The 15716-nt window shown below is 41.1% G+C and overlaps 2 protein-coding genes across 2 annotated transcripts in view; one reads left to right on the top strand and one right to left on the bottom strand.

Moving 5' to 3' along the window:
- The first annotated feature begins 4204 nt into the window (after nt 1-4204).
- LOC126241892 (microfibrillar-associated protein 1-like) lies at nt 4205-5614 on the top strand. Its single transcript, XM_049948048.1, has one exon. It carries the CDS (start codon nt 4205-4207, stop codon nt 5612-5614), a length of 1410 nt encoding a protein of 469 aa, XP_049804005.1.
- Nucleotides 5615-6121: 507 nt separating this feature from the next.
- Nucleotides 6122-15716, bottom strand: part of LOC126247589 (rabenosyn-5-like) — a 152032-nt gene continuing 142437 nt past the window's right edge. Inside the window, exons 4-6 of the mRNA XM_049948494.1 lie at nt 7188-7363; nt 6985-7097; nt 6122-6496 (exon numbers count right to left, since the gene is read on the bottom strand). Coding sequence (XP_049804451.1) covers nt 6324-6496; nt 6985-7097; nt 7188-7363 — 462 coding nt within the window. The 3' untranslated portion in view covers nt 6122-6323. The remainder of the gene's footprint in view (nt 6497-6984; nt 7098-7187; nt 7364-15716) is intronic.

Here is a 15716-nt window from a genome sequence, read left to right as displayed (position 1 = left end):
TAACTTTGAGATTGGACGTGAAGAGTTGATGTTAGTCAAGAATGCCTTCAAGGCTACAAAGACGCTATTATCAACACCTCACTAAGTTTGAAAAAGGTAGTGCCATAGGTCTACGAGAAGCTAGCGGTTCCTTCTGCAATACTGCAGAGCGACTTGGCAGGAAAGTAGCCACTGTGCATGATTGCTGGCAGAGGTGGTCACGAGAATGTACGCTCGCAAGAAGAGCGGGCGCTCCGGATGCCACGTGTCACTACCGAGAGGGAAGACCATCGTGTTCGGCGTACAGTTCCGTCGCATCATACTGCACAACAGTGACACATGTTACAAATCGGCTACTTCAAAAAGAGCTCGGAGCCAGATGCTCTGTAGCGTGCATTCCATTGACCCCAAACAACCATCGTTTGCGACTACATTGGTGTCAAGCGAGAGCTCATTGAAGGTATTTTCTGATGGAAAACTGGTTCTGAAAATGGCTCTGAGCACTATGGGACTTAACATCTGAAATCATCAGTCCCCTAGAACTGAGAACTACTTAAACCTAACTAACCTAAGGACATCACACACATCCGTGCCCGAGGCAGGATTCGAACCTGCGACCGTGGCGTTCGCGCGGTGCCAGACTGAAGCGCCTAGAACCGCTCGGTCACAGCGGCCGGCCGAAAGCTGGTTCTGCCTCGGTGCCAGTGATGGCAATATTCTGAACAGAAGGAAGCCAGCTGAGCGCCTGCAAACATCCTGTCTGCCTGCTAGAGACCCTGAAACGGAGTTATGGCCTGGGGTGCGCTTTCGTGTGACAGCAGGAGCACTCACGTAGTTACCCCACGCACCCTGACTGCAAATTTGCGCGTCGGTCTGGTGATTCGACCTGTTGTGCTGCCATTCATGAACAGCATTCCACAGGGTGTTTTCGTACAGGATAAAGTTCGCCCACGTACCGCTGTTGTAACCCAACACGCTCTGCGGAGTGTCGGCCTGTTGCCTTGGCCTGTTCGATCAGCAGATCTGTCTCCAACCGAGCACATATGGGACATCATCGGACGACAACTTCAGAGTCATCCACTACCAGCATGTCCCTGTATTGACCTACAGACATGGGACTCCATCCTACAAACTGACATCCGACACCTGTACAACACTATGCATGTACGTTCACATACTTGCAACCACCCTTCTGGAGGTTACACCGGTTATTAATGTACCAGCATTTCACATTTGCAATGTGATTATCTTGTGCTTACACTAACCTGTGATCTTGCATTGTTAATCACATAAATACGTCACCCAGACAAATGTATTCGCGAGATTTCATTACTCTACATTAATTATTTTTTAGTGTTGCGATTTTTTTTCGTCGGTGTATTAACTCGATTGTTCAATTATAGGTCACTGTGACCCCTGTGTGAAGCAAGCCTTAGCGGAGACTGGTGGTTCTCTGAACTGTTTACGACGAATCTGCCTCCTGTGCAGTCACTGTATAAAGCCAATAGGACATGTGGATGAGGAATCACATATTGACTGGAAGTCGCCGATACTGGTTGATGACCTTCCAGACCACGCTGGATCGCTCAACCGTATCCCGTACAACGATTAAATTCTTTATGCCCCATTAAAAAGATCGCTTCCCAAGGACGCCACACCTTTTCCGTCCTAGCCATGTAGTCTCTGCACAACATAACGTCACAAAGATGTTATTTAGACAAAATTCTTATGTAAGAACTGATTTTGTCATTTAGGAAGACACGCGATCTGCAGTAGTTCACTATCAATCTATTTGTCTGTATTACAATTTGAAGGAAGTTACACAGCCGAATTCAGTTGTTGCACAGCCATCTTCAAAGCCACGAAAGGTAGGGAAAATGGTTCAAATGGCTCTGAGCACTATGGGACTGAACATCTAAGGTATCAGTCCCCTAGAACTTACAACTACTTAAACCTAACTAACCTAAGGACATCATACACATCCAGCCCGAGGCAGGATTCGAACCTGCTACCGTAGCGGTCGCGCTGTTCCCGACTGAAGCGCCGAGAACCGCTCGGCCACAGCGGCCGGCAAAGGTAGGGAGAAACCGTTATCAATACCCTCTACTGACAAAATGACAAGCTCTACTTTTCATAGATCCCAAGGTGGTTGTTCAACATATACTAACAGTTACCTGACTGCTCCTTTACATTATTGTTGTTGTTGTGGTCTTCAGTCCTGAGACTGGTTTGATGCTGCTCTCCATGCTACTCTATCCTGTGCAAGCTTCTTCATCTCCCAGTACCTACTGCAGCCTACATCCTTCTGAATCTGCTTAGTGTATTCATCTCTTGGTCTCCCTCTTCGATTTTTACCCTCCACGCTGCCCTCCTATACTAAATTGGTGATCCCTCGATGTCTCAGAACATGTCCTACCAACCGATCCCTTCTTCTAGTCAAGTTGTGCCACAAGCTCCTCTTCTCCCCAATTTTATTCAATACCTCCTCATTAGTTATGTGATCTACCTATCTAATCTTCAGCATTCTTCTGTAGCACCACATTTCGAAAGCTTCTGTTCTCTTCTTGTCTAAACTATTTATCGTCCACGTTTCACTTCAATATGGGTACACTCCATACAAATACTTTCATAAACGACTTCCTGACATTTAAATCTACGATCAACATAAATAATCTTATAATGAGCAAGGTTATTCGATTTATACCCCGTTTTTTGCGGGTGAAATCTTCAGATGCATTCTAGAAGAAGAGACACCTACCACACCCTAAACGTCATTTAATGTGCTACTACGAAGTGTTGGCCACGGTTTTTAGATGTAATCATTCATTGGTGATAGGTTCAAAATGGTTCAAATGGCTCTGAGCACTATGGGACTCAACATCTTAGGTCATAAGTCCCCTAGAACTTAGAACTACTTAAACCTAACTAACCTAAGGACATCACACACACCCATGCCCGAGGCAGGATTCGAACCTGCGACCGTAGCAGTCCCGCGGTTCCGGACTGCAGCGCCAGAACCGCTAGACCACCGCGGCCGGCTTTGGTGATAGGAGTAATACTGTTTACGCCCACAGTTAATGAACTAAGGTACTGAAAGCATATGTGTTACTTTTCAGAAACACAGCTGGTAGACTTCTCCTTCAGGGACAAGGATTCCCATTCCCATACAGTTGCTACGGAGCACGTAATTTCTCACAAAGGAATATCTTCGCCGCACTGACTCGCCAGTGTGGTCTTGAATATGAGTATGTCTGGCATACATTGGGGAGATAAACTGTAGACCATCAGCCGCCACGTTTTGTGATCTCCTTACAGCAGCTTCATAGGATTTGGAGCTCTTGAATCACCTCAAAGAAAACTGCAAACGGTTTTGTTGTTTTTTTGGGTATTGTAGCAATTCTTCCTTTTTTAACATGTAGACCGTACCTTCAGTTTCATGCCTGTTCTAATTACATGTTTTGGACACTGTTTGACATCTTTTATGTCTTTTTACCTTATCCTCCAGACCTATCAACGGAAATACGGTTTCATTTCTTGATTATGGTTAACTTTTCAATACTTGTGTAAATTCATACTGAGATGAGGTCTGTTGCAGTTCTGCAGAATTCTTCCCCCTCCCCCTTCCTTGTGTTATTCTACTATTTTCTGCTGTCAGTTGTTATTCCCACTTAAGCATTAGGACATCAAGACATCTTATAAAACAACTAAGATTACGCCTCATTCTCGTAAAATATCGCTATTTCTGCTACACTGCCGTCAACGTCATTGTGAGCACTTTTTTATCTTTGTTTTAGGTTTCGATGTCTTCTCTTTCAGTTACAATATTTTGCCGCAGGAGTATTCAAAACCAAAACTAAATCTCATAGAAAAGGTAGAATTGCATTTCAGCATGTCAGATAAATCTGCACTCATTCTCTCAATTTCTTATGTTGCAGGTGACATCGAAAGGCTTCTGGTGAAATCGGAGACTCGTGTTCATAGTGGAAAACGGATCTTTATGTGAACGAGGATTCGCTGCATTGAGATGAAGCTATAACAACAGGAGTATATAATGTCCACCACCTGTATAAAGCATCATTAACGAAAATCATTTCAGAATCACAAATAAGTACCATCGCTCGTTCTAGTGAGGCATAAATGTGTCCCAATTAAAATCTTTCTCCCTTCTAACGATAAAAAGATATTCTAACTGAGTTTAACATTTCGTCTGATATTCTCACTAAAAATGAGCGGCACTGCAAGTGTACAGATTCAGAGTACAGCGGGGGCTGTAGCTATAAAAAATGAGAAAGGTGAATTATCTATGCAGAAAGTTAAAGTGCATAGGTATGTGTCAGGTAAACGGCCAGATTACGCTCCTGTGTCGAGTAGTGAAGAAGGTTCTGACGGCGAAGATTTTACTGAGTTAAAACTATTGCTTCCAAGTAACAATAAAGGACTACTTCAACTACCAGATAGGACTTTTTCGCAACCTGAAGATATATCCAGTGACCCAAGGCTTAGGCGACTACAGGCGATACAAGGAATTACCACAATAAAGTGTCGGAGGCATGATGCAGTCGCAACAGCTGAAACTACAGACAACACGATGACACACGAAGAAAATAAAACAGACAATACTGACGAACAAAAATCGGAGGAGACTAGAGAAGATAAAGAAAAAGAAGAAGATGGTGATGGTGATGGTGATGATGATGATGATGATGAAGAAGAACTGAGTGATGCAGAAATAGAGAGAAGACGTGAATTGTTAAGAGAGAAGTTGTTGTATCTGAGAGACGAATTAGATCTAATGGAGACCGAAGATGAAGAAGATGATGAAGAAGGTGGGCGGAATACCAGCGACAGCAGTCATTCTGGTTCGTCGGAGGACGATGACACCAGTGACGCTGAAGACTCACATTGTCCAAGACTGAAACCTGTGTTTATACGTAAGAAAGACCGCACCACAATCTTAGACAAAGAACGCACCGAGAAAATGATGAAGCAAGCGGAAATGGAAGCGAAGAAAAACGCTGAAGAGAGACGAAAACAAGCCATTAAACTAGTAGAGATGACAGTGCTAAAGGATAGGACGCTATTAGACGCTAAGGAGGCGTCATTGGAAGATGTTGATACCGATGACGAAAATGATGAGACAGAATACGAAATGTGGAAACTGAGAGAATTAAAACGTATTAAGAGAGACAAAGAAGAAAGAGAACAACGTGAAAACGAGCAGCTTGAAGTGGAACAAATACGAACCATGACGGAAGAAGAAAGACGTCTCAATTTTCGGGCAAATCCCAAAAGAGTTACCAACAAAGCCATCAAAGGAAAGTACAAGTTTTTGCAAAAGTATTACCACAGGGGGTCATATTACATGGACGAAGAAGAAGATTTATACAAGCGTGATTTCTCTGCTCCTACTCTAGAAGATCAGTTTGACAAAACTGTTTTACCCAAAGTTATGCAGGTGAAAAACTTTGGCCGAAGTGGTCGGACGAAATACACCCATCTAGTGGATCAAGACACAACACAGTTTGATTCACCTTGGATCTCAGAAACAGCTTTGAATCTTAAATTTCATGCTGCTTTAGCCCCCGGTATGAAACAAAATTTCGAAAAACCTTCACGACGAAAGCCGAACCACTAACCGAATAGTTGAAATGAATTATAACACAACCGAATTCAAATGTTCTCCGGTGTCGATCATTAAACGCGCTGAAAGGTGACAACAGTGTCACCCAGAGTTTACGAATGAGGACAGCAGTAGGTTATTGCATAACTCAAATTGATCAAATAAAAGACTGGACTCAAGGCCTGCGAAGGAGAGGCTTTACTGTGATTAAATTCAGCAAAACATATAGCATATTCTTCGTTCAGGCATGAACACGTCATAAGATATATTTAACACCTGCTTAAAATCAACTAACAAATACTGAAAAATGAATTTACATACATAATTAACAAATAAGCACTAAATTTGAATCTTTCACATTTTAATAACCGTAAATATATTTTTGGTGGTTGTAAAATGACATTATAAGATTTCAAAGGTTTCTCTTATGTTTGTAGTGTTGAAAAATTATGCCAACATTTCTGCTACAGAGAGAAACAAAAGAACAAAACGTTATCTAAAGAAGTAGTATAATAAACTGACATTTTTATTATTTCCTTGTCTTCCCAGTTATATAATATGTGAACTACTTTCTATTACAAACATCAAGCATCCGTCGTATTAAATAAACTGTGTTCTCTTTTTTACAAAATTAAAGAAAACGAGCTTTCACAAGCAGGAAACATGTTCTCTCAACAAGGCACATAGCTTATACATAACAGCAAAAAATCAAATCGATACGTTCTTAGAACCAAGAAACGTGGTCATGAATACCAGCAACGTTGGGAATATCTTTATATAGCAGAAAGTCGGCCAGCACTTCAGGTATCCCAAGAGCAGACACGTGCTGCATATTACAGCACTTCATTCTCTTCCTGATCGCTATGCGGGACTGATTCTTCAACGAAAGTGGTCGGCCTGTAATGAGAAAACGCTTTTAATGCTGTAAAAATCTGCACTTGACAAACTGTACGAGGGAAAATCGAGACACTGCACTGTTACACAAAATCACTCTTCCGGGCAGTTATGCCATACAATGACCAGCAACACGCACCTCTTTTTTCAAATGGCTCTGAGCACTATGGGACTTAACATCTGAGGTCATCAGTCCCCTAGAACTTAGAACTACTTAAACCTAACCAACCTAAGGACATCACACAAATCCATGCTCGAGGCAGGATTCGAACCTGTGACCGTAGAGGTCGCGCAGTTCCAGGCTGAAGCGCCTAGTACCGCTCGACCACACCGGCCGGCCATCATTTTTCAAACCTATCATCATCTTAAGGAAGAATACTGACTAAAAAAGCTATAGCATTTGAGAACTTTGGTACTCGATTTCCCCTCGCTCATATCAGATGTTTCACTCTTTCATATCAGATGTTTCCACTCTTAAGTGACCACCGTACCTATGAATTCCACTAATGCTCTGTAGTCTTCAACTTCTTGCATTAAACTTCTACTGCTGTCGTCGACTTTCCCTCCAAAAAGTAACCATAAATAAATGTATATAGCAGGAAGCCTGTAAATTAATATGACGAGCTTACCAGGTATTCGTCGAATGAAAATAGTTCAAAGATATTTGCGAACACTATCGTCTTGTATATTTTACCTTCTCCCAACGATAGAGTGGGCTAAAGAACGGTGTCGAAATGAGTAAGTCTCCAGATCAGTCCTACTTCCATACAAGAGGAGCAGAAAGAAGCACGCGAGGTGGTCATGGGACGCCGCAATGTGTAAAGGATGAACAGGATACCCTTCTAATGCTGCGCCGTATTCTAGCAGCAACTGAAACAAAAATCAATCGCAAATGCTTCTCACCTAGGTCCAGCAAAACAAGTAGCTACTTCAGAGGAAAATATCAAAAAAGATCTAAAATTTAGCATAACACTATTAGTAACTAATTATGTGATAAAACGCGACATCAAAACTAGATTTTATTTTTGCTCTGTTTACTACTTATGACCTCTCTCATTGCGAGGATCAATAACAACTTGCGTATATAGCCCTAATTTTATCTCTAGCTTTTGCCCGCGACTGCGTCCGTGTGGATCTCGAACATGCGTGGAGTTTGAAAAATCCTGAAGCTTACTGTCGCTGAGAAAAACAGATATAAAAAACTGACAAAAGGGAGCAACGGCAAAGAACAGAAGAGTTTGTAAGCACAGATACAGACCTTTCAAAAATGAAATATCAATAGACCTAAATAAGGGGAACAGCCATGCGTTTAATTTAAAGAAATTATGAAAATTAAAGAACATATGCTTACAGACACATCAATTCTTTACCGTTGTGCCCTTCCGACAACTTCACATTCAGTTTTTTTATATCCGTTTTTCTCCCCGATAATAAGCTTTAAGATTTTTCAAAATTAATGCAGGTTCGAGATCTACGCGGGCAAGGCATTATTGTTACTCGACAAACCTATCAACGATGATAGTTACACCAATTGAAGAATGAATTCAGGAATGATATAAGTTAAACAAATGAAGACAATAATATGAAATCAGAACTATTGTATTAGTTCCCTTATATCGATAAGACACCTCTGAAGAGATGTGGGAGAGTGATTTGTAGTGTCTGCTCGACAAACTTACCAACAATAACAGTAGCATCAACTCGACAAACTTATCAACGATTATAGTTACACCGATTCACGAATGAGTTCAAGAACGTCTATGCATAATGGGATTAAATTGTTAACATTACTATTATGATGATAAAACTTCCCAAAACACTACTTTTTACAGATTCTATCATTTCTATCTTGTTTTATTTAGTCTAGTTTTATAAAACTTCTGCTGTCCTGGTTTGTTTCTTCCAATATAATGAAATGATCGTTACACGAAACTGAATCAGTCCACATAAAAAATGCCAATTTTACTTATTTTCAAGGGCAACTCACGGTTTACCAAAGTTCTGACTATGGGAAAAGCGTTTTCACAAAAATGCACCTAAAAGCTTCCTAAGACCGTTTTCTTGTATCTCCTATGGAGTCCGATTTCCCCGTACTGACTCAGCTAAAGCAAATACTCTGTATGTATAGATCACTTGGCTTCTAGGTGGCGTGTCACTATGAAACACGTACCACATTTTTAAGCTAGGCTTCCAACAATACAAATGTGAAAACCGCATCCGATTTCGTGCAGTGGTTTTTGCATGATGCGCGTACAGACAGACAGACTGATATACAGACAAGCAAACAAACAAAAATTATAAAAATAATTGTTTGGACTTTTATTGGTGTTATAAATACCCCTCATATTAAGTTGTTTTTAAATATCTTCTATGTACAGACGTCGGTCAGTTACAATTTTATTATGTGTGTGGATACCCTGCTGATATCAAGGTTATTAAAGATAGAGAACTAATTTTTGTGAAGGAGAGTGAAAACAATTCTGTTGGTAACATGTCGTAGGAAACATCCCAACTCTCCTCCGCCTCGTGATTTATGAAAACGACGGATAATTATCCGTTATTATAATCTACCTCTACACGAGCGGACAGCTATCTGCGTCTTATCCGTTATCGACCATGGTCTAAGTGGTGCTGCAAACACTGCATTCTGATCATGAATCCAAAGCGATATAGAATCCCGCTGAAGTCATCGTCCTTACGTAGCTATTTTATAACTGCGCACAACAGATAATTTCAACATTTGTTCACTTTTGAGTTATTCAGATTGGCTTTTGTTTGAGTCCCACTTAAAATTAATAATTCCATCTTCATAATGGTAGAAGGAGAAAAATTTTATTACAAGTACAGTCAACAAAACAGACTTTAACAACACAAAATGTAGTATCCATTCAGAACAACTATGTAATCCTCTTATTGTTTGCTTACAGAAGGAGAGAGACACAGTGTCTCCCCAAAATAAACTACCACAGAGAATACGACGCAATGAGTACTGTCGCTCAATAGTTCAAACATGAAATTTGGATTTGGAATGTAAAGGGTTAAAAAACCAATCCGGCTATCTGAGCAAGTTTTCCGTGATTTTCCTATATCACATAAGAGGAATGCCAGCTTAATTCGCTTGACAAGGTTTCTGCAAGCTTGTCCGACAAAGTTATTGCCACCTCTAACGACCTTCCCATCGACAGCACAATAAACTTCTAACTTCGTTTTCCTTAGAATAAGGGAAGCTCATGAATCAACCGTCTGCTATAGGCAATGTCCCTGCCAACATCAGGATAGTCTTAGGAGAGCATGTTAGCCACCACATGTTGAACAAGGGCTTTGTTATGCTCCATGATTTTTACTGTCTCTAGTAGAATAAACTGGCGTTACTATGTTCACTTTTGCAAGGTGTCATGAAATGAGCTAATTGCAAAATCTGTGCATATCACACATTTATTTACATCTATAAGGTCACTTCCGATTAAGGTTGCCATCTGCCCAGCTTTCCTCGGATTTGCCCTGGTTTGGAGGGCGTCGTGCAGCTTTTCCAGATTGAGTTTTCGAAATTCTCCTACAGTAGACAAAAAAATTCCTCAAACTAATACCATGTCGGCAACATTTCAGCAAATATTTTAAACCTACCTACTCCTTTAAAACCTTATTTGTTATCAATGGCAACTTAAAAAGGTAGAATTATGGGTTCAGGTCTGTACAGTTACCGTACTTATCAAAAAGTTATAGGACATAAACTAATATTTTTAATTTGTAAATAAAAACAATAGCGTGACCAGAAAAGTAAAAAAAACCTTCTCTATGGGTGCCACATTTGCTTTCTTAACCCTTTTTTTTTAATTGTTCTATTGATTTATCATTGGCGCACCACATTCATCTCACTTCGCAACTCTATTAACTACTCTTGTGAACATGCGTAATCCGTGCCTATGTCCTTTTACTTACACCTCCTGAAGGCTCTTAACCGACGATTTGTCATTACCTTATTTTTACTAATACCGACCGTTTCTTGAGAGATCCTCAATATTTTAAACAGTGTGTATTCATAGGACATAAGTTATAATATGAATCCCATGAAATATAAGCTTCAACCAAAACGATGAAATCCAAAACGGCTTCTCCTCAGAATCGATACGACCACGAAAGTCAATAGACTTCCCAAACGATCGAAACTATGCATGTATACGTCGGTGTCACCGCAGTGAGCCTGATGTCTCCCACAAAAGGAAAGGTATACAGATTGATGCGAAGAGAGAGCGACATCTAGTGAATATCTACACCGCAGTGAGCCTGATGTCTCCCACAAAAGGAAAGGTATACAGATTGATGCGAAGAGAGAGCGACATCTAGTGAATATCTAGAGTACTAAGTGTGGGTTGTTTGAACTAAAATATCATAAGATTATGCATATAAGATACTTCCCCAATTTCCCTTCTACCGAAATTTTCTTTCCCAAAAATTTCGCCAAGGTTTCCGTTACCCCAAAAGTTCCCTTCAAAAATATTTTACTCAGAAATTTCGAAAAAAAAAAAAAAAAAGAATCTGGAGTGGCTGGCGTCCGGAGTGCGTCCGGTCGGGGCTTTGCGTACTGTTCAGGTTTCCAATTTTCCCGCGTTATGCAAACGCCGTCGCCAACACTCTTTTGCACTTACTGTTCGCTCACTTATGTAACGAACAGATACTAATGTGCACGCGTGTGGTGTGTCTGCTCGTGGCGAGTTGTGGGGACCTCAGTATTCTGGGCTGAACTATTTACCCTAAGTATTTCAATCGACAATTAAGTATCATACTATAACAATATATTATTTTATTGTTAAGGGTGTACAGAGGTTATTTTAGAATTTTCGTAACTAACCTAAACGAACTTAGGGTTTACTGGTAAAAACTAAGAAAAGCTTTTATAAGATATTGTAAAGAAGTGCTAAATGAAACGGTTTACTTATCCCAGAACTCAAAATGCCTAAGCGCAAATGCTTATTTCCTAGTGAGCTGGAATAGCGTTTTGTAAAAGTTTTTCGACAAATATCTCTATAGCAAATAAAATTATTGCTGACATTAGTGAACATTTAAACACACATAAACACAAAAATAATTAAAAAACCCAGGCCAGTACTACAATCGTTGCCACATATTTGCTACATCAAGCCCTGAAGATCATCTTTTTCGAGCAGCTGAGGGCGCAATGTTCTACCATACAGTGCATCATCATATATCTTTTCATTCCAATGTGAGAGACTAGACCGAGTCAACGACTCCCAAAGTGGGTAAAGATAATATGATTCTATGTACCATACCTTCTGAAGAAGACAGTTTTAATACTGTCGAAGCCATGGTCAAGGTTAAATAAAGTTATATTTTGAAAGTGGTTTGCTGGTATTCCCAATCCACTGAACTTTTAATTATTTTCGTTAATTACTTTTCTGTTGTGCAAAACATTTCACTAGCTACAATTCAGACCAACTGTGACTGTTGTTCCCAGGCACAATATGAGCTACTTACTCTTTGTTATTAGCTGCAAATCTCTCTGGCTGCTGCCAAGAAATTGGAAGCTGGTGCGAATGAATGTGTTGGAAGGACTATCGAAACAAGTGTCACAGATACTAATGGGGTCTCGAACAATAGGCTGTAAAAAGGATCTACCACTACTTGACTATGAGTGGTGTGCCAATGGTAGATGTCGAGGCCCACTACTGGGGAGGCAGGTACCAGCAAGAACTCAGGGTATTACACCCATTCCCATACCAAGGTGCTGAGTGCCACTAAAACTAAAACTGAGCCAATGCGACACACGTCACCTATTGCCTACTGCTCCCTATGTCAAGGAAAGGCAAGATCAAGAGGATAGGAGTTTGTTAATTGGCAGCAGTTCAGACAGGCGGCGAATAATGGTACCCCTTAGGGAAATGGCAGTGAAGGAAATGATCAGTTTATCCACTAAATGTGTATGCCAGGGGACCTCATTCAAAATGTTGAGAAGTTGTTCTGGCTGCCATCGAGGTCACGGGATACAACTAACTGCAGATTGTGGTGCACAGTCGACCGAATAACGTCTGTCATCTGAGCCTCAAGGTCATACTTGGACCATTCCAGCGAAAGGTCACACTTGAACTAGTCCAGCGACTGTCATAGAAAGTTGACAAGGCAGCCTTGCTCAGCGTATTTCAATGAAACAATTGTCTCAAGTAGTAATCTTAGGTTGCGATCTCCTAGACTTGCGCCATAGCTTTGAGAAACGCAGGGGTTATCCTCAATGGGTCGGACTGCACTACACATCACAGGCTGCTACCCATGTAGCTGATTGTGTGTGGGTGTGCACACAAGGATTTTTTTGGATTAGGCAACTCTTAATACAATGCAAACAAACGTAACTGTGGGAGAGTGCAAAGTATTAGTTTAAGATCCAAAGAAATGACACTAAAGCCGGCCGCTGTGGCCCAGCGGTTCTAGGCACTTCATTCCGGAACCGCGCTGCTGCTACGATCGCAGGTTCGAATCCTGCATCGGGCATGGATGTGTGTGATGTCCTTAGGTTAGTTAGGTTTAAATAGGTCTAAGTCTAGGGGACTGATGACCTCAGATGTTAAGTCCCACGGAGCTTAGAGCCATTTTAACCATGACGCTAAAATACGAGAGATTTAAATTGTAGGAATCATCTGCCGAAGCATTCACAACAAAGTTCCATGGTCTGAAGCGCTCCTAAAAAACACTGGAGCGCTCACATAATTCTAGGTACAGAACGCTGGCAAAATGATAGCAGTCAGATTTTTGGGGGAATCTAAGTTTTTCTCGAAAGGACAGCCCAATGGGAAATGGAGGAAGTGCATTGTTACACTAGATAAGATAGAAATTGAATCTACATATGAGACTTAATTCATTACTATGTTTGTTCCCTTAATACACCGACATCGTTGGAGAATACCTTAATTATCCATCCGTGTAGTGCGATAATTGCAGTTTTGTAAGTGTTGGGCGTGATAAGATATACATCGAAACAGCATTAACTGCCTTCTCTGAAAACTATCTAGAAGTCCAGGAGCCTACTGACGATGGAAGTATATTACAAGAAGTAGGCAAATGAAAACGAGACACACGAGGAAAAATGTAAGTAAACCGTTTATTATTTTAAAGTAACAGCCACAACTGTTAATACACTTATCCCACTGTCGGACACGATGGTCAGTGCCTTCATGAAAAAAATGTTTGCTGTTTCCTACGAACCATGCTCGTAGTCAGATGTGCCCCTCTTCATCGGAAGCAAATCGACTGCGACGAATGTCTTTCTTGTGGGTTACAGAAATATGGAAATTGCTGGGGAAGTGCCTCCTAGCAGATCTTCTGCAGCATACTAGAAACAGCCTTGGCAATATGTGGGCGTGGGTTAAGGTACAGAGGGCTTCGCGCAGTATGTAAGACCTGAATATGAGTCATTACTGGTCGCGGATGAAAAAAGAGAGAGCAATAAAGTATGTGAAATATGCGAGATTAACAACAGGATGAAAACGGGGAGGTTTCAAGACCTTTGGAAAAAGTAGTATTAGATGGATGTTCATCCATTCGTTTTTATGTCATTGAATAATTACCCCCATGAATTGGAAGCATCGGGTGAAATACATAGATATTTATGTCAATGATTCTGAAAAAAATGTGAATAAGGCCACAGCACCTGATGGGATCATTATGATAGTTTATACAGAATGTGCAACTGAGTTATCCCTTCTTTTAACCATAATACGAGTATAAGGCAGATCTCTCGAAAAAGACACTGTGCCCTCTAATTGGAAGAAAGCACACGACACACGCTTCTACAAGAATAATAGCAAAAGTAATGCACAAAACTGACGTCAGTGTCACTGACGCCTGTCTGTTGTAGAATCTTAGAACTTTTTCCGTGCTCAAATCTAACGAGAAATATTTAACAGAATGTCCTCCTCCGCGCCAATCAGTGTGGATTACGAAAACATCGGTCCTGCGGAAAACAATTCGTACTTTTCTCACATGTTAGTCAAAAAGCTACGGATCAAGGCAATCAGTTAGTTGCAGTGTCTGTTGACTTACCAAAATCGTTTGACTTAGTACCACATCAACACTTAACACGGAAAGTACGAGCGTGTGGCATAACAGCGGGAAAATGCTCCTATCGGAGCACAAAAAAGACGAATGTGCTGCTGTTTATTGAAAGACTACGACTGAAAATTGTAGTACCAGCTACCTCATTCTACCTTCCTCAGCACTTTTCGCCGACGTATTGGCATTCAAGCATATTCGCGCTCTTTTTAACATGCAACTCGTCTATCACTCCCCACAAACTGCCCAATCTGTAATTCGCTCACACCCACCCGTTCATCGCTGTAAGTCTCTCGTGCTGATCCACTCCCAGTAGCCCACTCTCATTCACACACTCATTCGGCCCAAGTCATTGTCATTATCTCTTTATGGCTCCCCAACTGTCATGTCTCCTGTCACAGCTGCAGACGCCCTCGTTCTCTTCTACTACTACTGACTCCTCTCACTGTCACTGCCTCCCTCTTGTTATCTCTCACTGCCAGTATTTCATCCGTTCCTTCCCACCACTGCTGTCTCTTCTCAATGTCACTACCTCTCTCTCCCTCATTGTCTTTGTCACAGACTCTGTCCCTAATTTCACTGGCTCTCACCCACTTCCACTTTCTCCTTCTCTTTATTCCTCTTCTCTGGGTCCCCTTCACTCTTTTCCTTGCACTGTTTTCCCACTGTTCTCTCACTGTGCATTATGTTCCACTGCCACTGTGTCCCTTTCTTTCTCACACACTACCACTGTCTCTGTCGCTCTTTCTATACCACAACCACTGTCCACTGTCTACTGTCTTATTACATCTCTGTCTCTTTCCCACTGCCACTGTCTCTCCTCTCTCAACATAAAAGTGTAATTAAGTTCGCATGCCAGTTTGTTCGCGAAAAATTTCAAAGGTGCTGAGGAAGGTAGAATGAGGCAGCTGATAACCTACTTTTCACTCAGAGTCTTTTAATAAAGAGGAGCATATTCGCCTTTCTTGTGCTCTGATAGGAGCATTTTTCCACTGGTTCCCTTCTTTTTCCTGCCACAGCACAGCATGTCACTCATATGAAAATAACTAGATAGGTCATAATACACACATCAAGAAAAGGTTTTCATCACCTCGGTTCCGAGAGTTCCCGAACCTGTACAGAAAATTGAAATAGAGATTAACATAAACATCATTTCTGTGCTTTT

Source organism: Schistocerca nitens, chromosome 1, assembly GCF_023898315.1.
Source record: "Schistocerca nitens isolate TAMUIC-IGC-003100 chromosome 1, iqSchNite1.1, whole genome shotgun sequence".
Taxonomy (NCBI): Eukaryota; Metazoa; Arthropoda; class Insecta; order Orthoptera; family Acrididae; genus Schistocerca; species Schistocerca nitens.
This window is presented reverse-complemented; position numbering and strand designations above follow the sequence as displayed.

Excerpts from the sequence above, each read along its gene's own strand:
- LOC126241892 (XM_049948048.1), top strand. The coding sequence starts at position 4,205 with ATGAGCGGCACTGCAAGTGTACAGATTCAGAGTACAGCGGGGGCTGTA.